Source organism: Oncorhynchus nerka, linkage group LG16 (genome assembly GCF_034236695.1).
Source record: "Oncorhynchus nerka isolate Pitt River linkage group LG16, Oner_Uvic_2.0, whole genome shotgun sequence".
Taxonomy (NCBI): Eukaryota; Metazoa; Chordata; class Actinopteri; order Salmoniformes; family Salmonidae; genus Oncorhynchus; species Oncorhynchus nerka.
Genome location: NC_088411.1, coordinates 28,832,400 through 28,853,776, shown reverse-complemented (window position 1 = coordinate 28,853,776; position 21,377 = coordinate 28,832,400). Strand labels below are relative to the sequence as shown.

The window sequence follows — 21,377 nt, the reverse complement described above, 5'->3', positions numbered from 1 at the left end:
CAAAGCTCATCACTAAGGACCCTGGAACTAAACACCTTCCTCTGCAACTGGATCCTGGACTTCCTGACGGGTCGCCCCCAGGTGGTAAGGGTAGGTAACAACACATCTGCCACGCTGATTCTCAACATGGGCCCCTCAGGGGTGCGTGCTCAGTCCCCTCCTGTATTATCTGTTCATCCATGACTGCGTGGCCAAACATGACTCCAACACCATTAAGTTTGCCGACGACAAAACGGTGGTAGGCCTGATCACCGCCAACGATGAGACAGCCTATAGGGAGGAGGTCAAAGACCTGGCAGTGTGGTGCCAGGATAACAACTACAGAAAAAGAGGAGCGAGCACGCCCCCATTGTCATCTACGGGGCTGTAGAGGAGCAGGTTGAGAGCTTCAAGTTCCTTGGTGTCCACATCACCAACATACTGTCATGTTCCAAACACACCAAGACAGTTGTGAAGAGGGCACGACAAAACCTATTCCCCCGCAGGAGAGTGAAAAGATTTGGCATGGGTCCTCAGATCCTCAAAACGTTCTATAGCTGCACCACCAGCATTCTGACTGGTTGCATCACCGCCTGGTATGGCAACTGCTCTGCCTCCGACCGCAAGGCACTACATCACTGGGGCCAAGGTTCCTGCCATCCAGGACCTCTATACCAGGCTGTGTCAGAGGAAGGCCCCAAAAATTGCCAAAGACTCAAGCCACCCTAGTCATAGACTATTCTCTCTGCTACTTCACGGCAAGCAGTACCGGAGGGCCAAGTCTAGGTCCAAAAGGCTTCTTAACAGCTTCTACCCCCAAGCCGTAAGACTGCTGAACACTTAATCAAATGGCTACCCGGACTATTTGCATTGTCCCCATCCCCATTTTTACTCTGTTACTCTGCTACTCTGTTTATTATCCATGCATAGTCACTTTACCTCTACCTACATTTTACCTGGACTAACCGGTGCCCCCGCACATTGACTCTGTACCGGTATCCCCTGTATATCGCCTTGCTACTGTTATTTTATTGTTGCTCCTTAATTATTTTTATTTTTTTATTTTATCTATTTTTGTTACTTCAGTATATTTCAGTAAATACTTTCTTTACAATACTGTTAACACTTTCTTAAGGGCTTGTAAGTAAACATTTCACTGTTGTATTTGGCGCATGTGACAAATACAAATTGATTTGTTACAGCCTTATTCTAAAAAAAATTCTGTATTTCTTTTTTTATCCTCATCAATTTACGCAGAATACCCCATAATGACAAAGCAAAACGTTTATTTTTAAATTTGCAAATGTATTCAAAATAAAAACTGAAATATCACATTTTATTCAGTACCTTCAAATCAAATCAAATTTTATTTGTCACATACACATGGTTAGCAGATGTTAATGCGAGTGTAGCGAAATGCTTGTGCTTCTAGTTCCGACAATGCAGTGATAACCAACAAGTAATCTAACTAACAATTCCAAAACTACTGTCTTATACACAGTGTAAGGGGATAAGGAATATGTACATAAGGATATATGAATGAGTGATGGTACAGAGCAGCATACAGTAGATGGTATCGAGTACAGTATATACATATGAGATGAGTATGTAGACAAAGTAAACAAAGTGGCATAGTTAAAGTGGCTAGTGACATAAGAATGCAGTCGATGATCTAGAGTACAGTATATACATATGCATATGAGATGAATAATGTAGGGTAAGTAACATTATATAAGGTAGCATTGTTTAAAGTGGCTAGTGATATATTTACATAATTTCCCATTATTAAAGTGGCTGGAGTTGGGTCAGTGTCAATGACAGTGTGTTGGCAGCAGCCACTCAATGTTAGTGGTGGCTGTTTAACAGTCTGATGGCCTTGAGATAGAAGCTGTTTTTCAGTCTCTCGGTCCCAGCTTTGATGCACCTGTACTGACCTCGCCTTCTGGATGATAGCGGGGTGAACAGGCAGTGGTTCGGGTGGTTGATGTCCTTGATGATCTTTATGGCCTTCCTGTAACATCGGGTGGTGTAGGTGTCCTGGAGGGCAGGTAGTTTGCCCCCGGTGATGCGTTGTGCAGACCTCACTACCCTCTGGAGAGCCTTACGGTTGAGGGCGGAGCAGTTGCCGTACCAGGCGGTGATACAGCCCGCCAGGATGCTCTCGATTGTGCATCTGTAGAAGTTTGTGAGTGCTTTTGGTGACAAGCCGAATTTCTTCAGCCTCCTGAGGTTGAAGAGGCGCTGTCAGTGTGAGTGGACCAATTCAGTTTGTCTGTGATGTGTATGCCGAGGAACTTAAAACTTGCTACCCTCTCCACTACTGTTCCATCGATGTGGATAGGGGGGTGTTCCCTCTGCTGTTTCCTGAAGTCCACAATCATCTCCTTAGTTTTGTTGACGTTGAGTGTGAGGTTATTTTCCTGACACCACACTCCGAGGGCCCTCACCTCCTCCCTGTAGGCCGTCTCGTCGTTGTTGGTAATCAAGCCTACCACTGTTGTGTCGTCCGCAAACTTGATGATTGAGTTGGAGGCGTGCATGGCCACGCAGTCGTGGGTGAACAGGGAGTACAGGAGAGGGCTCAGAACGCACCCTTGTGGGGCCCCCGTGTTGAGGATCAGCGGGAGGAGATGTTGTTGCCTACCCTCACCACCTGGGGGCGGCCCGTCAGGAAGTCCAGAACCCAGTTGCACAGGGCGGGGTCGAGACCCAGGGTCTCGAGCTTGATGACGAGCTTGGAGGGTACTATGGTGTTGAATGCCGAGCTGTAGTCGATGAACAGCATTCTCACATAGGTATTCCTCTTGTCCAGGTGGGTTAGGGCAGTGTGCAGTGTGGTTGAGATTGCATCGTCTGTGGACCTATTTGGGCGGTAAGCAAATTGGAGTGGGTCTAGGGTGTCAGGTAGGGTGGAGGTGATATGGTCCTTGACTAGTCTCTCAAAGCACTTCATGATGACGGAAGTGAGTGCTACGGGCGGTAGTCGTTTAGCTCAGTTACCTTAGCTTTCTTGGGAACAGGAACAATGGTGGCCCTCTTGAAGCATGTGGGAACAGCAGACTGGTATAGGGATTGATTGAATATGTCCGTAAACACACCGGCCAGCTGGTCTGCGCATGCTCTGAGGGCGCGGCTGGGGATGCCGTCTGGGCCTGCAGCCTTGCGAGGGTTAACACGTTTAAATGTCTTACTCACCTCGGCTGCAGTGAAGGAGAGACCGCATGTTTTCGTTGCAGGCCGTGTCAGTGGCAATGTATTGTCCTCAAAGCGGGCAAAAAGTTATTTAGTCTGCCTGGGAGCAAGACATCCTGGTCCGTGACTGGGCTGGGTTTCTTCTTGTAGTCCGTGATTGACTGTAGACCCTGCCACATGCCTCTTGTGTCTGAGCCATTGAATTGAGATTCCACTTTGTCTCTGTACTGACGCTTAGCTTGTTTAATAGCCTTGCGGAGGGAATAGCTGCATTGTTTATATTCGGACATATTACCAGACACCTTGCCCTGATTAAAAGCAGTGGTTCGCTTTCAGTTTCACGCGAATGCTGCCATCAATCCACGGTTTCTGGTTTGGGAATGTTTTTATCGTTGCTATGGGAACGACATCTTCGACGCACGTTCTAATGAACTCGCACACCGAATCAGCGTATTCGTCAATATTTCCATCTGACGCAATACGAAACATGTCCCAGTCCACGTGATGGAAGCAGTCTTGGAGTGTGGAGTCAGCTTGGTCTGACCAGCGTTGGACAGACCTCAGCATGGGAGCCTCTTGTTTTAGTTTCTGCCTGTAGGCAGGGATCAGCAAAATGGAGTCGTGGTCAGCTTTTCCGAAAGGGGGGCGGGGCAGGGCCTTATATGCGTCGCGGAAGTTAGAGTAACAATGATCCAAGGTTTTACCACCCCTGGTTGCGCAATCGATATGCTGGTAAAATTTAGGGAGTCTTGTTTTCAGATTAGCTTTGTTAAAATCCCCAGCTACAATGAATGCAGCCTCCGGATAAATGGTTTCCAGTTTGCAAAGAGTTAAATAAAGTTCGTTCAGAGCCATCGATGTGTCTGCTTGGGGGGGGGGGATATATACGGCTGTGATTATAATCGAGGAGAATTCTCTTGGAAGATAATGCGGTCTACATTTGATTGTGAGGAATTCTAAATCAGGTGAACAGAAGGATTTGAGTTCCTGTATGTTTCCTTCATCACACCATGTCTCGTTAGTCATGAGGCATACGCCCCCGCCACTCTTCTTACCAGAAAGATGTTTGTTTCTGTCGGCGCGATGCGTGGAGAAACCCGTTGGCTGCACCGCGTCGGATAGCGTCTTCCCAGTAAGCCATGTTTCTGTGAAGCAGAGAACGTTGCAGTCTCTGATGTCCCTCTGGAATGCTACCCTTTCGGAGTCGTTTCCTTGGGTCGCTGCATGCGATCCATTCCGTTGTCCTGTTTGTAAGGCAGAACACCGGATCCGCGTCGCGGAAAACATATTCTTGGTCGTACTGATGGTGAGTTGGTGCTGATCTTATATTCAGTAGTTCTTCTCGACTGTATGTAATGAAACCTAAGATGACCTGGGATACTAATGTAAGAAATAACACGTAAAAAAACAAAAAACTGCATAGTTTCCTAGGAACGCGAAGCGAGGCGGCCATCTCAGTCGGCGCCGGAAGTCGATACCTTGTTGAAGCACCTTTGGCAGTGACTTCAGCCTTGAGTCTTTTTGGGTATGATGCTACAAGCTTGGCACAACTGTATTTGGGGAGTTTCTCCCATTCTTCTCTGGAGATCCTCTCAAGCTCTGTCAGGTTGGATGGGGAGCATTGCTGCACAGCTATTTTCAGGTCTCTCCAGAGATGTTCAAGTCCAGGCTCTGGCTGGGCCAATCAAGGGCATTCAGAGACTTGTCCCAAAGCCACACCTGCATTGCCTTGGCTGTGTGCTTAAGGTCGTTGTCCTGTTGGAAGGGGAACCTTCACCCCAGTCTGAGGTCCGGAGAGCTCTGGAGCAGGTTTTCATCAAGGATCTCTCTGTACTGACTAGTCTCCAAGTCCCTGCCACTGAAAAACATCCCCACAGCATGATGCTGCCACCACCATGCTTCACCGTAGGGATGGTGCCAGGTTTCCTCCAGACATTACGCTTGGCATTCAGCCCAAAGAGTTCAATCTTTGTTTTATCAGACCAGAAAATCTCGTTTCTCATGGCCTTGGAGTCCTTTAGGTGCCTTTTGGCCAACTCCAAGCGGGCTGTCATGTGCCTTTTACTGAGGAGTGGCTTCCGTCTGGTCATTACCTTAAAAGGCCTGATTGGTGGAGTGCTGCAGATATGGTTGTCCTTCTGGAAGGTTCTCCCATCTCCACAGAGGAACTCTGAAGCTCTGACAGAGTGGCCATCGGGCTCTTGGTCACCTCCCTGAGCAAGGCCCTTCTCCGATTGCTCAGTTTGGCCGGGCAGACAGCTCTAGGAAGACTCTTGGTGGTTCCTAACTTATTCCATTTCAGAATGATGGGAGGCCACTGTGTTCTTGTGGACCTTCAATGTTGCAGAAATGTGTTGGTACCCTTCCCCAGATCTGTACCTCCATACAATCCTGTCTCAAGAGTTCTATGGAAAATTCCTTCAACCTCATGGCTTGGTTTTTGCTCTGACATGCATGGTCAACTGTGGGAGTTTATATAGACAGGTGTGTGCCTTTCCAAATCATGTCCAATCAATTGAATTTACCACAGGTGGTCTCCAATCAAGTTGTAGAAACATCTCAAGGATGCTCAATGGAAACAGGATGCACCTGAGCTCAGTTTCGAGTCTCATAGGAAAGGGACTGAATACTTATGAAAAATAAGGTATTTCAGGTTTTTTTTTTGTGGTACATTTGCAAAAAAATCTAAACTTTGTCATTTTGTAGTATTGTGTGTAGATCGAGGGAAATTGTGTATTTAATCCATTTTAGAATAAGGCTGTAACAAATGTGAAAAAAGGGAAGGGGTCTAAATACTTTCTGAATGCATTGTAGATACTGCTGCTGCTAAAACGTACTGTCAATGGTTTGTACAGACGTATGCTTGCAAGAACAGAGTCCCAGTAATTCTATGGCGCAAAGTAGTCCCAGTGGAGTCTAATATCACTTGAGGTTGCTGTGATTCTAGAAGGAATCTCTCCATAAGTATTACTGTGTAATAATAGCAATGGCTAGATTCACTCTTTTTCTGCTTTCAGTATAAAGGAGCACATGTGAAGACAGGCTTCGCAGAACACTTCTACAGTAATCCTGCCAGATACAAAGGAAGAGAGAACATGCTTGTAAGAGTTGTTTGTTTGTTTCAGAGAGTTTAAGGGCCAGTTTCCTTGACACAGATTGAGCCTTGTCCTGTACTAAAATGCACACTGATTGAAGAATGTCAATTTATATTGGCCTAACTTTTTAGTTTCTTAATCTGGGAAACTGGCCCAGAGAGTTCTGTTTGTTTTAAGGTTGTTATTGAGTGATTTGTCATCATGTGTTCACTGTGACTTGGCTTTAACACACTTCTCTGTTCTGCCTCTTCCTCAGTACTATGACACCATAGAGGATGCTCTGGGGGGTGTTCAGGAGGCCCACTTTGACGGCCTCATATTCGTCCACTCAGGGGTCTACACTGACGAGTGGATCTACATAGAGTCACCCATCACAATGATCGGAGCTGGCACGTATTCATTATTGAGTTGCCCTACTGTCTGTTCGTTGTCTATCTGTACCAGTGGTTCCCAACCTTTTTGGGTTACTGTACCACCAAATCCATTTTGCTCTGCTTGTAGGCCTGTGGTCTCAGGAGTCTTCTCAAGTACCCCCACTGAGTTATACCACTTGACCTGTTAACTAGGTTAATTGATTGTCATTGCTGGACACCTTTTAGCTCGACGTTGTCTTCCTAACCTCGCCCTTTTAATCCTAACGACGTTCATTTTTCAACAGCACCTGGTAAAGTAGCGGACAAAGTGATCATTGAGAACACCAGAGACTCCACGTTTGTCTTCATGGAGGGCTCAGAAGACGCGTACGTTGGCTACATGACCATCAAGGTGAGCTATTATGTAATATGACTCTAGCCTAGCTGCCTGACTGTATGCAGGAACTCTGTACATTAGTGGTCCACATGTCATTATAAATACAGCTGGTCTGAAACAAAGGGCAGTCTTGACATATCAGTTGTGGTTGTTAGTCATATATGTTATGAACATGACTCATATCTTAGTTATATTATATTTGCCATTTAGCAGAAGCTTTTATTGACTTTTAGCCTGACGTTTGTCATGTCTTAGTAATATCTTAGTCATGTAATTAACTTGTCTAACTCCCATATGTTTGTGATCCTTTAGTTTAATCCTGACGATAAGTCTGCCCAGCACCACAACGCCCACCACTGTCTGGAGATTACAGTCAACTGCAGCCCCAGCATTGACCACTGTATCATACGCAGCACTTGCACAGGTACCTTACAACACAATGTCTCCCCAGACCTACATGCCTTTCATAAAACATAGTATTACCCTCTCAGACCTACTTAGTGCAGTCCAATTATGGGGAATTGATTGATTTGGTTATTTATAGGGCCTTTTCATTTTGGATTGCATTTTTACTCCCAAATACATAATAATTATCATAGCACATAGGCTTCTACTCTTTAAAATAATGCTGGAGCTATGCTAGCTATTTTCAGTGTCTTCAACACATTCAATTGAGACAGTATCTGTCTGAGAAGTCTAACTTAGTCTATTCACGTGGCTCTAGCATGCTGACCTTGCTGGCTCTACACCTGTTTATTTCAGTGGGCTCAGCGGTCTGTGTGAGCGGCCAGGGAGCTTGTCCCACCATTAAACACTGCAACATCAGCGACTGTGAGAACGTGGGGCTTTACATTACCGACCATGCACAGGTAGGTAATGCAAACACACACACACACCTCTCTTTCCTTATGACACTTGATAACTCAAATAATCCCATTTCCAAGATTCTGCTGTGAAACTGACACTCTGTGTTTCCAGGGTATCTATGAGGACAACGAGATCTCCAACAACGCTCTGGCTGGGATCTGGGTGAAAAACCATGGCAACCCCATCATCAGACGGAACCACATCCACCACGGCAGAGATGTGGGCGTCTTCACTTTCGACCACGGCATGGTGAGATGACACTCCATATTGGTCTGGTCTCTATTGGTCTGGCTACCACTGAGATGACACGTCATATTGGTCTGGCTACCACTGAGATGACACGTCATATTGGTCTGGGTACCACTGAGATGACACGTCATATTGGTCTGGTCTCTATTGGTCTGATCTGGCTACCACTGAGATGACACGTCATATTGGTCTGGTCTCTATTGGTCTGATCTGGCTACCACTGAGATGACACGCCATATTGGTCTGGTCTCTATTGGTCTGATCTGGCTACCACTGAGATGACACTCCATATTGGTCTGGTCTCTATTGGTCTGATCTGGCTACCACTGAGATGACACTCCATATTGGTCTGGTCTCTATTGGTCTGATCTGGCTACCACTGAGATGACACGCCATATTGGTCTGATCTGGCTACCACTGAGATGACACGCCATATTGGTCTGGTCTGGCTACCACTGAGATGACACGCCATATTGGTCTGGTCTGGCTACCACTGAGATGACACTCCATATTGGTCTGGTCTCTATTGGTCTGATCTGGCTACCACTGAGATGACACTCCATATTGGTCCATTGTGGCCAGCTCATTGTCTACTGTAGTGACTTAAGGTTAAGGCGCCATCTCAATTCATCGTACCATCTCTTGCATCCTCTCACCTATTGCAAGAGAAAATCCAAGGTCTCTCCCCTCTGACCTTCTTCTCAAATGTGTTTTGAGAAGGAGAGGATGCGAGGTAACAAGGAAAGAAGAATTGAGGAAGAACCTTGGTACTGTAGAACCTCAGTCTGCAGCCGTTTCTTCTTCAAGAGAAGCGTTGGCTTGCAGTTTAATCCATGTGTAGGTTTTAGAGACGCACCACTGATTTTAGTTACATAAGCCTTAATCCACAGCTTTTCCCTTTTAACAACATGTAAATGTGTTCCTACTCACACGGTAGCTTAGTTACATAAGACATCGGATTGAGGTAATTTTCTCAAGAGGAAAGAACAGTTTAGCACCTTGCTCTTCTGAAACGTATTAGAGAAGGTCCAAGGTTCCTCCTCACTGACCATCTTCTCCAATGCTTTTGGAAAAGGAGGCAAGGAGAGAGAATTGAGAAAGAGCCTTGGCATTCTAATTATTTTGACTGACTGACTGTCACCCCCTGCAGGGCTACTTTGAGAGCTGCAACATCCACAGGAACCGCATAGCTGGCTTTGAGGTGAAGGCGTACGCCAACCCCACGGTGGTGCGCTGTGAGATCCACCACGGACAGACGGGAGGGATCTACGTGCACGAGAAGGGCCGAGGACAGTTCATCGAGAACAAGATCTATGCAAACAACTTTGCTGGAGTGTGGATCACCTCCAATAGTGATCCTACAATAAGGTCAGTGGGGTTTTAAAGTCAAACACTTTCTATCGCCCTCTCCCCACTTCTCTTTCCCGCTTTTTATATCGCTTGCGCTGTTGTCTGTTATACAACCCATATTAATTTATATTGATTCTGATGTGTAAATGGATACTCTGATGACATTTTCCCACGTTGTGTCAATCAGGGGCAACGCTATCTTCAACGGTAACCAGGGTGGAGTTTACATATTCGGTGATGGGCGAGGTCTCATCGAGGGGAACGACATCTACGGTAACGCCTTGGCAGGGATCCAGATCAGGACAAACAGCTGCCCCATCGTACGACACAACAAGATCCACGACGGACAGCACGGGGGCATCTATGTGGTAAGTAGGGCTTTCTTATAACTTAGCAAATGTGGAGGCAAATACTTACGAGACATATAGCTGTGGTTTATTTGCAATCCTTTAGCAACTTTAACTGCTAGCCCACCTTATTAGTGTCTGAAAATAAATTGCTCTAAAACGCTAGGCAGGTAGCCAAGCGGCTAAGAGCGTTGGGTCAGTAACCGAAGGTTGCTGGTTTTAATCCCCAGCCGACTAGGTGAAAAATCGTCCCATGTGCCCTTGAGCAAGGTACTTAAACCTAATTGCTCCTGTAAGTCGCTCTGGATAAGAGTGTCTGTCTGCTAAATGACGAAAATGTAAATTGATACAGAGCCATCTTGTAGTCAGTGGACTCGGGGCAGTTCTCGTTGGATAAGGGTATTAGTAATGTAATGAATCTGTGTGTCTCCCCTGTAGCATGAAAAGGGACAGGGGGTGATAGAGGAGAACGAGGTGTACAGCAACACGCTGGCAGGAGTCTGGGTGACTACAGGAAGCACACCTGTCCTCAGGAGGAACAGGATACACAGTGGGAAACAGGTACGGAGATGGAGAGAGACCCGTCTGTCTGTTCAGAATACACAGTGGGAAACAGGTACGGAGATGGAGAGAGACCCGTCTGTCTGTTCAGAATACACAGTGGGAAACAGGTACGGAGATGGAGAGAGACCCGTCTGTCTGTTCAGAATACACAGTGGGAAACAGGTACGGAGATGGAGAGAGACCCGTCTGTCTGTTCAGAATACACAGTGGGAAACAGGTACGGAGATGGAGAGAGACCCGTCTGTCTGTTCAGAATACACAGTGGGAAACGGGTACGGAGATGGAGAGAGACCCGTCTGTCTGTTAAGAATACACAGTGGGAAACGGGTACGGAGATGGAGAGAGACCCGTCTGTCTGTTAAGAATACACAGTGGGAAACGGGTACGGAGATGGAGAGAGACCCGTCTGTCTGTTCAGAATACACAGTGGGAAACAGGTACGGAGATGGAGAGAGACCCGTCTGTCTGTTCAGAATACACAGTGGGAAACAGGTACGGAGATGGAGAGAGACCCGTCTGTCTGTTCAGAATACACAGTGGGAAACAGGTACGGAGATGGAGAGAGACCCGTCTGTCTGTTCAGAATACACAGTGGGAAACAGGTACGGAGATGGAGAGAGACCCGTCTGTCTGTTCAGAATACACAGTGGGAAACAGGTACGGAGATGGAGAGAGACCCGTCTGTCTGTTCAGATGGCTCTATGGGCTACTCATCTCTTACAGATGAATGAAATTTGACAATAACCTGCAAACTAAACACTTGGCCTTGTGTGGGTCATACAGGTTGGTGTCTACTTCTACGACAACGGCCATGGAGTGTTGGAGGACAATGATATCTACAACCACATGTACTCCGGAGTTCAAATCAGGTCAGTGATAGAGCAGGAAATCAAAATGAATGGCCAACCATACAATGGGACCTAATGGCAACATGTGTAGATCATGTAGTGCATGTTGTAATACATCACAGTGATATGAGCTTTATTATAGCACTATCAATGTTTTATTATATGCATTGATTGATTGATTGTTAATGTTTTCCACTGTAACAGAACTGGCAGCAATCCCAAAATCAGACGGAACAAGATCTGGGGAGGTCAAAATGGAGGCATTCTGGTTTACAACTCAGGTGAGAAACCAGTATCTATTATTCTGTCTTTATCCATCCTCCTCTCACACTGCTTGATCTTGTCTGGATAGGGGTGAAGCAAGCACACGTGTACCTTTCTACATTTTAAATTCATGTGCAGAACAGTGAAGACACCCTGGACTCACGTGGACCAATCAAAATCCTGTGTAATTCAGATGCTCCCTCATGAACCTTCTAACCAGGATAAATGGAAGGGAGACCCATTGGCTGATATATTGTCTCTGTTTCAGGTTTGGGCTTCATTGAGGACAATGAGATTTTTGACAACGCCATGGCGGGGGTGTGGATAAAGACGGACAGCAACCCCACTCTCCGGAGGAATAAGATCCACGACGGGAGAGACGGAGGCATCTGTATATTCAACGGAGGACGAGGTTTACTGGAGGAGAACGATATCTTCAGGAACGCCCAAGCAGGGGTCCTCATCAGCACCAACAGCCACCCCGTCCTGAGGAAGAACAGAATATTTGACGGCTTCGCTGCAGGTGCATTATGCAATTCTAGAAAGCAGGGTTCAATCCAGGTCTGTTCATTAGGCACCATATGGTAGAAAGTGGAATGAAATGAGAGGGAGGGACTACGTGGATTTGTCCAATAAGAAATCCAAATGTTCTGTTTTCCATTGTGTGCCCTAATGAACACAGCCTAGCAGTATTTTGCTTTGTATCCTTTTAATTAATAGTAGACAGAGTGAGGCCCAATCCAAAATGTGGAAGTTCCACCATGTTGCTTATACCAATCAAATCCTCTTGGATCTCCACAAGTGCATAGGGCTTAGGGGTCAGGCCTGAATCTCCACTTCCTCCACGCTGATCCTGACCCGTCTCTGTCCACCAGGTATTGAGATCACCAATCATGCCACGGCAACCCTGGAGGGCAATCAGATCTTCAATAACCGCTTTGGAGGGTTGTTTCTCGCATCTGGTGTCAACGTTACAATGAAAGGTAAGAGGGGGGAGACAATGTGTCACCATGATGTGATTTGTGGATGATTCCAGGAATAAAACTAGCATTGTAGGATCTACTTACATCAGTTAGTCTTTGTCAAAATTGAATTATCTTAAATTGCCTCATTACTTTTTCTTCTCTGTACCTGGACTGATCCAACTACACCTGACCTCCTGTCTCCCCAGATAACAAAATAATGAACAATCAAGATGCCATTGAAAAAGCTGTGAGCAGAGGTCAGTGCCTGTACAAGATTTCAAGTTACACCAGCTATCCAATGCACGATTTTTACAGGTAATCATTTCTTACCTTATATATTTAACTTCTACCAGTGGGATTTTCCAGAAAGCAGGATTATTAAATTAACCATTTAAACTTTAATAAACAGCCACTTAACTCTTCACTTTCTGGTTGATTTGAGAACACTATGTTCTGAAGATAACATTATTTCAAGCAATGTTGGACAGTTAGCTGGCTAACTCATTGATCCAGCTTTCTGCCCCAGCTGTCCACTTTAATTGATGTAACCTGGACAACTCGTTGGCTCATCACCTGTTTCTTTGTTCTGTCCCTCCATGTGGTCAGGTGTCACACCTGTAACACAACAGACCGCAACGCCATCTGTGTGAACTGCATCAAGAAGTGCCACCAGGGGCACGACGTCGAGTTCATTAGGCATGATAGGTACGTTACTCTTCTCTTGTTAATAAGACCCATACACACACACTGTATTTTACAGCGATACTTCATTCTAAATGACTTTGTAGATATGCAAATTATATCTGGTTTTGTTGCAGAACCTCTTCCTCTTGTGCTAAATGAAATGTTGCATTCAAACGTGTTAGTATATCGTCAGTAATTGACTTTATTTTTTTTAAATGTAGTCTACAGATCCAACTGGATGTCTGCTAGTATTTCAGTGGCTACCTGATCAGTTGGTAGTTTAGTCTTCCATGTCATTTCCAGCATAATTCTTTCTTTTGTCTTCGCTGTAGATTTTTCTGTGACTGTGGAGCCGGGACGTTGTCAAACCCCTGCACGCTAGCCGGAGAGCCCACGCATGACACAGACACACTGTACGACTCAGCCCCTCCTATAGAGTCCAATACGCTGCAACACAACTGAGCTGGACCCCCCCAGGCCTTTTCCCTATATAGTGCACTACTTTTGACTCAAACCCTATGCTGGCCCCTGGTCAAAACTAGTGCACTGTAGGGAATAGGGTGTCATTTTGGACAGAGACTCCTGTTTGCTCAGCTAACTAGTCCACCTATGGGGAGGATGAATAATAAACTTATAAATATCACAATGTAAATAAATATGGAGAAAAATGGATGTTGTGATGGACAAAGACAAGCTGAAAGGAGACATGACATTTCCGCTGTGGATGCACTGACTGCCTGCACCGCTTCTCCCTTTTTATTTTCCTTCACAACAACATGGTGACGAGGAGGCAATGGCACTTGGTCGGTGATGAATGGGTATTCTTATTCCCTTCATAGGGCACTACTTTTGACCAGGGCCAGTATTAGGGTCCTAGTGAAAAGTACCCTATGAACTGAATAGTGTGCCATGTCAGATATTGACTCAGGTTGGAGAATTCATGGGAAGCATTTCAGCTTTATAGCGGAGTTGTGGATGGACGCTAGACATTAATGCCCCTCCCTTTCTTGGCAAAGTGGGCAAGTGAAGTCAGACTGCAGTTATTGTACAGAGCCATACGAGGAACTAGTTCCTCAGGCAGAGGCAGCGCCTCGCCACACACTGCTTCTGTCTCTGGCAGCAAACCGTTGTGCTGGTATATGTATGGTTACAGAAAAAAATGACCTAGCACTTCGGGTTTTTTTTAAGAAAAAAATATTTTAAAATGCTTTTCTCATGTAGTTTTGTATTCTCATGCAGAAATGTTAATGTACTTGAATGTCTTAGTTTTACCCCCCATGGACTTGGAATGTCGCAGTATCTACATTCTTTCTGTGAAAGAAAACAGCAACATTTTCTCCAGCAATGTTGACTATTTTAAGAGACTTAAGAAAAGCTGCAAAAAATACATTGGTCTTGTTAACTTTTAGAATTGATCTAGAACTGTGGCCATTTTTGTTTTGACTCTGAACACCCAAATACATTTGTCTGCAATATGGAGATAAGGAACCATGAATGCTACATATTTCCTATTATTTGGACCACACTGGAGGTAAACCTCTGTATAAATGACAAAAGTATTAAGGGCTGGATTCAATCGGTATCTTACGCGTTAAAATGTAAAGGACATTTGACTGAGCCGACGTGCAGCGTTTACCGATGACATTGCCTTTAAAATTTTAAGAGCTATAATGCAGATCTTCTACGATACTGACTGAATCCAGCCTTGTGAACTCACAGCTGTCCTGGCGCTTTTCTAGCCTGGTCCCAGAGCTGTCTTGCAAACGCCTCTGGTTATGTCATTTCCCGTTGGCAATGCCACACAAACCGATCTGAGCCCAGGTTAAGGCAAATATTTTCACATTGGAGTAAAGCATTGCCAGAGATCCTTTTCTAAAGTAAAGCTCTTAAATATAACCAGTATATGGTTATTGCTTTCCCATTCATGTGTTTCGGTGACTGTGGGTTCTCAAACAGCCAGAATTGTATGCATGTACCATAACATCTAGACTTAATATATTGTGGAGTATTCAATAACCATTTTGTAGATGCTAGTGTGAATTAAAAGGGTTTCATTTCCTAGAGAGGAAAGTGGTCTTTTTTAAATAAACTTTATTCGATCATAATACAGTAGTGATTTGTGATGATGGAAAGGGGAGAAGAGCAAAGAACAAAACATGGGTGTGAAAGGTTGCAAATAGACTGAAGACAGTTTCCTATTCTACTCGATACAACACTCAAATTAGAAATGTAAAGTTCTCTTGAACAGGCCCCAAAAAACTAAAGGGCTTCATCTTCACAGGTTGCTGATCATCCGGAGGAGCAAGGCAAACTGTGTGCTGGCTGCTGTGGGGTCTTCAGCATACAAACACAGCTTCCTGTGGAGCAAAAAGATGGAAAAATAACACTAGTTACTTGAAGACTTGTGTATAGAAAACATTAAGAACACCTGCTCTTTCCCTGACAGACTGACCAGGTGAACCCTATGGTCCTTTATTGATGTCACTTGTTAAATCAATGTAGACTGAACACAAAAACAATTTTACTGAGTTACAGTTCATAAAGAAAGTCAATTGAAATAAATTCCACATGACTGGGAATACAGATACCGTAAAAACATTTTTAAAGGGGTGTGGCTCAGGCAGCGAGACATCTCCTTTGCGTAGAGTTGATTGTGGCCTGTAGAATGTTGTTCCACGCTTCAATGGCTATGCAAAGTTGCTGGACAGAAGCAGGAACTGGAACACGCTGCCATACATGCCGATCCAGAGCATCCCAAATATGATCAATGGATGACATTTCCGTGAAGAGCACACTTCTCCAGCATGCCAGCGGCCATCGAAGGTGAGCAATATGCCCACTGAAGTCTGTTACGAACTACAGTCAAGACCCTGGTGAGGATGACGAGCAAAGATGAGCTTCCCCGAGACGGTTTCTAACAGTTTGCAAACACAGATGTCAGGGTGGCAGGTCTCAGACAATCCCGCAGGAGAAGAAGCTAGATGGGGAGATCCTGGGTTTGTATGGTTTCACAGTCTGCGGTTGTGAGGCCAGTTGGACATACTGCCACATTCTCTAAAACTACGCTTAAAACAATCAATTCTCTGGCAACAGCTCTGGTGCACATTCCTGCAGTCAGCATGCCAATTGTACGCCACTTCAAAACTTGAGACATCTGTGGCATTGTGTTGCGTAACAAAACTGCACATTTTAGAGTGGCCTTTTAATTGTTCCCAGCACATGATCATGCTGTTCAATCAGCTTCTTGATATGCCACACCTGTGAGGTGGATGGATTATCTTGGCAAAGGAGAAATGCTCACTAACAGGGATGTAAACACATTTTGCCCAAAATTTGAGAGAATTTCTGGGATCTTTTATTTAAGCTCATGAAACACAGGACCAACACTTTCCATGTTGTGTTTATATTTTTGTTCAGTGTTCATGAAGGGGAGGAGACAGATTAAGCTATGGATTGTGTATGTGTGCCATTCAGAGAGTGAATGGGCAAGACAAGAAATGTCAGTGCCACGCGCACCAGTTTGTCAAGAACTGCAACGCTGCTGGGTTTCACACACACAACAGTCTCCTGTGTGTATTAAGAATGGTCCACAACCCAAATGACATCCAGCCAACTTGACAACTATGGGAAGCATCGGGCCAGCATCCTTGTGGAACGCTTTCGACATCTTGTAGAGTTCATGCCTCAACGAATTTAAGCTGTTCTGAGGGCAAAAAGGCAGAGTGGGCAACTCACTATTATGGTGTTCCTAATGTTTGGTATACTCAGTTTACTTCTACATGTACAGTTGAAGTCAGAAGTTTACATACACTTAGGTTGGCATCAAACTCGTTTTTTCAAACACTCCACAGATTTCTTGTTAACAAACTATAGTTTTGTCAAGTCGGTTAATAAATCTACTTTGTGCATGACAAGTAATTGTTTACAGATGAATTCACTATCACAACTCCAGTGGTTCAGAAGTTTACATGCACTAAGTTGACTGTGCCTTTAAACAGCTTGGAAAATTCCAGAAAAGGATGTCATGGCTTTAGAAGCTTCTGATGCTGAGGCTAATTGACATCATTTGAGTCAATTGGAGGTGTACCTGTGGATGTATTTCAAGGCCTACCTTCAAACTCAGTGCCTCTTTGCTTGACATCATGGGAAACTCAAAAGAAATCAGCCAAGACATCAGAAAACAAATTGTAAACCTCCACAAGTCTGGTTCATCCTTGGGAGCAATTTCCAAATGCCTGAAGGTACCACGTTCATCTGTACAAACAATAGTACGCAAGTATAAACACCATGGGACCACGTAGCAGTCATACCGCTCAGGAAGGAGACGCGTTCTGTCTCCTAGAGAAGAACATATTTTAGTGTGAAAAGTACAAATAAAAATCTATATATCCACAGTAAAACGAGTCCTATATCGACAACCTGAAAGGCCTCTCAGCAAGGATGAAGCCACTGCTCCAAAACCGCCATAAAGCAGCCAGACTACGGTTTGAACTGCACATGGGGACAAAGATCAGATTTTTTGGAGAAATATCCTCCGGTCTGATGAAACAAAAATAGAACTGTTTGGCCATAATGGCCATCGTTATGTTTGGAGGAAAAAGGGGGAAGCTTGCAAGCCGAAGAACGCCATCCCAACCGTGAAGCACGGGGGTGCCAGCATCATGTTGTGGGGGTGCTTTGCTGCAGGAGGGACTGGTGCACTTCAAACTAGATGGCATCATGTGGATGGAAAATTATGTGGATATATTGAAGCAACAGCTCAAGACATCAGTCAGGAAGTTAAAGCTTGGTCGCAAATGGGTCTTCAAAATGGACAATGACCCCAAGCATACTTCTAAAGTTGTGAAGGTGATGAAAGTAATAAAGCTTAAATAAATCACTAACATTCTGACATTTCACTTTCTTAAAATAAAAGTGGTGATCCTAAGACAGGGAATTTTTTACTAGGATTAAATGTCAGGAATTGTGAAAAACAGTTTAAATGTATTTGGCTGTGTATGTAAACTTCCCACTTCACTGTAACTACAGGTTAACACATACTTGAAGACTCGTAGGGAAATGGTGCTCCTCTCAAACTCCTTGGCCTTCCTGTGGCCTGATTGTATAACATCCTCAGGCAGGTTGGCGAGGCGAGCAGCGTTGAAACCGTAGCTTTTAGGACAAGCTCCCGCGATAAACTTGTAGAGGAAGGTGATGGTCTCCTGACTAGGGTCCTCATCTCCCTCATTCTCCACCATACAGGCCTAAGGGGGACAGTGATTGGTTAATTGATGGGTTAATTGCTTGAACTTATAGAGGACGGTGATGTCTCCTGGCTAGGGTCCTCATTTCCTTCTTTCTCCACAATACAAACCTGATAGGGGAAGACTGACTGGTTGATTAAAGGCCCAGTGCAGTCAATTATGTTTACTGTTTGCTTAATAGACTATTAGCAAAGAGTTCCAAACTGCTCTGCTAATAACAGCTAGTTTTCAGTTTCTCCTCCCAGACAGTCCTATGAAAATTGTTGCTTGAGAATAAGTTTAGCTAAAAAGCTATTTTTTGCACATTTTAAATGGAAATCTATTACAGTAGTTAGGTTTCACGCAAATATTTTTTTAAACGAATCATAAAACTATATTTCAAATGTTCCTTCCAGAGATGTGTTTCCATAAAATGGACTTGTTGCATTTAAAAGGATGTGCGTGATGACGTAGGGCACAAAAATAGATTGCGGTTAAATTCGTAAGTCAAATAGGTTTCCATCGCATTTTTAACTTAGATGGTTTTCCTCAATTTCTTTTGCGTTATATAGCCAGTGTGCCCACTCTGATACTGGCAGGTTGGCTCTAGTCTAGCCAATGAATAACGCTATCTATGTGCAGTTGGCTAGAACACACGTACAGCCTTCATGAATTTGTTATGGACAAACGAGCAATCATTTTTTAATTTGTCAAACGACAGCCAAGCATCGATCATCATGTGAATAGAATAAGATCCTCCTTATTGGAAAGGAGCATCAAGCTCCTCACCTTGCACTTTCACCAGCCTATGAAGTTCATAACTGATTTCATCTGTAGCCTAAAAAAGGGCAAGCTCTCCTGACAAGTCGTAGTAGGAGGAACACAAGATGTCATCACATACTTCGATATGATGGTTATCAATATTTGCGAAGAAAATGATTTCCACCGACAGTTCTAGCATAATTAATTTTACCGACACAAAAAGATCCCACATTGTCTAGCGTATGTGTTGTGTGGACATTTGGAAAGTTTCCATCAGTCCTGCCATTTGTTATCCGACATGTACTTTATTCACATAAAAAGGTTGGCTGGAAACCTGGTTAGAACAGTACGTAATTGTTACCCAGAATTATTTGATATGGCTACAAAACAGTCTACAATTTGTGATTGATTGACAGAGCTGAAAATAACGTGTCCAGCCGTATAAAATCCGAAGGCACAATATTTGTCATTGAATTGTTATGTCCGTGAACTGTGTTGATTATCATTGAGCTTGCTTGTGTGCGTGCTGTCTCCTCACCATGTGTCCGAGCCGTACAGCAGGGTTGTTGGTGTAGTCTTCTACTAAGGAGTGGTAATGTGTGGAGAAGAGGGTCCGACAGCAGATCCTTTTCGCCAGCTCGTTCACCACAGCACTGGCTATCGCTGTGCCGTCATATGTGGCTGTGCCCCTTCCTGTAACACAATGGATCAGTTTCTCTCCCACTTAAAATTTATGGGCCGATTTCCCAGACACAGATTAAGTCTTTGACTTAAAAACATGTTCAAAAGAGAATGTCCATTGATCATGCTTTTAAGTCCCAAACTAGTTCTGGGTCTGAAACTGGCCAAAGAACTATGCCTCAGAAGTGGAGGATGAACCCTAAAGCTACATCTTCTTGTAGTACCCACACCATGTAAATAGATAAGAGATGTGTTGTTTACCCAGTTCATCCAGCAGCACCAGGGAGTGCTTGGTCCCATGGTGGAGGATACTTGCAGTCTCACTGAGCTCTACAAAGAAGGTGCTCTCCCCTGGAACACACAGGCCAGGGTTACATTCACTTAGTTCAGGAGGACATCTTAAGGAACTCCTGGGACTCGCGGAAAACACTTATGTATCCCAATTCTCAACCCTTATGCCCCAAGTGTGCACTTCACACTTAATAGGAAAGGTTGAATAAATATGGTTAAAACTCCCAGTTGCCCATGCTTACACCAATCAAATACTTTTAGAATGCACGGGGAGCAGTGCACAAGTCCACACCTCAGAAGAATTGGGACACACCCATTCACTTGCTGGGGAGTGGGGTACGAGTCCTTACCAGCCATGATACGGTCCGATGCTCCCAACCGGGTGAAGACTCTGTCCACAGGGGTAAAGGACAGGCTCTCAGCAGGAACATAGCAACCCAACTGGGCCAAGACCACCACCAGACCACACTGCGGGAGGAGTGACCAAGCACAGGAAATAATACACATCAGGACCAAGGAAATCCAGAATCATATTAGTCCAGACTGTGCCAGGAACACAGAACCACCACAGATGGAAATCTAACAACTTCAAGCCAACAACTACAGGAGAAGCAAAAGTACACACATGACCTAGGTGAGGTTCAAGATCAACTGCCATTCCCGTTAAATGTTTATTTGTTGTCTTTAATGTGTGATCTTGCAGCACAACCACTTTCTCTCTGGGAAAAACAAAGTTGAAAGAAAGACCCATACCTGTCTCATTAGAGTCGACTTTCCTCCCATGTTAGGCCCAGTGACCAGCACGCAGGGTGCATGTCCTTTATCCTCCTGGCCCTCCTCCTCGCCGCCAGGGCACCCAATAGCAATGTCATTAGGGATGAAGTCATCACCGAAGAAGGTTTTGGTGACACAGGGGTGGCGGGAGCCCCTCAAGTCCAGGAAGGCTGCTGATTGGCTGATGTCACCAGGAAGTAGTACTTGAGGCCGTGCCATTGGTCCTCCATCACCCCCCTGGCTGTACCGTGTCAGACTCAGTAACACATCTACACAGGTAAAAGCAGACCCTAACTTAGTATATAAACATGCATTTTGTATATATGTAGATGTGTTGTTTGTGTATAAATGCATGTCTGAAGTTAGTTACGTCCTACAAAATTGTTTTAAATACTCACATGACGATAACATAAAATATAGACCAAATGTCAAATGCATTTAATATTGTGATTGGGGTAGCACATTTTGGGGAATATTCAGATGGAAATTTTCC

At 44.7% G+C, this 21,377-nt stretch overlaps 2 protein-coding genes across 4 annotated transcripts in view; one reads left to right on the top strand and one right to left on the bottom strand.

Moving 5' to 3' along the window:
• The window catches only part of fbxo11a (F-box protein 11a), a 39,380-nt gene extending 24,121 nt beyond the window's left edge, over positions 1–15,259 (top strand). For 2 of the 3 annotated variants that reach the window (XM_029685353.2, XM_029685352.2), the window contains exons 6-21: positions 6,189–6,272; positions 6,523–6,655; positions 6,925–7,031; positions 7,329–7,440; positions 7,779–7,885; positions 7,995–8,132; positions 9,283–9,500; positions 9,670–9,850; positions 10,268–10,390; positions 11,177–11,262; positions 11,446–11,522; positions 11,774–12,028; positions 12,381–12,488; positions 12,677–12,785; positions 13,077–13,175; positions 13,487–15,259. In XM_029685353.2, coding sequence (XP_029541213.1) covers positions 6,189–6,272; positions 6,523–6,655; positions 6,925–7,031; positions 7,329–7,440; positions 7,779–7,885; positions 7,995–8,132; positions 9,283–9,500; positions 9,670–9,850; positions 10,268–10,390; positions 11,177–11,262; positions 11,446–11,522; positions 11,774–12,028; positions 12,381–12,488; positions 12,677–12,785; positions 13,077–13,175; positions 13,487–13,616 — 2,067 coding nt within the window. In that variant the 3' untranslated portion in view covers positions 13,617–15,259. The remainder of the gene's footprint in view (positions 1–6,188; positions 6,273–6,522; positions 6,656–6,924; positions 7,032–7,328; positions 7,441–7,778; positions 7,886–7,994; positions 8,133–9,282; positions 9,501–9,669; positions 9,851–10,267; positions 10,391–11,176; positions 11,263–11,445; positions 11,523–11,773; positions 12,029–12,380; positions 12,489–12,676; positions 12,786–13,076; positions 13,176–13,486) is intronic. The other variant, XR_003865809.2, reaches the window with a different exon arrangement.
• msh6 (mutS homolog 6 (E. coli)) overlaps positions 15,229–21,377 on the bottom strand; it is a 36,864-nt gene continuing 30,715 nt past the window's right edge. The window contains exons 15-20 of the mRNA XM_029685351.2: positions 20,864–21,153; positions 20,461–20,578; positions 20,081–20,170; positions 19,677–19,831; positions 18,195–18,397; positions 15,229–15,511 (exon numbers count right to left, since the gene is read on the bottom strand). Coding sequence (XP_029541211.2) covers positions 15,430–15,511; positions 18,195–18,397; positions 19,677–19,831; positions 20,081–20,170; positions 20,461–20,578; positions 20,864–21,153 — 938 coding nt within the window. The 3' untranslated portion in view covers positions 15,229–15,429. The remainder of the gene's footprint in view (positions 15,512–18,194; positions 18,398–19,676; positions 19,832–20,080; positions 20,171–20,460; positions 20,579–20,863; positions 21,154–21,377) is intronic.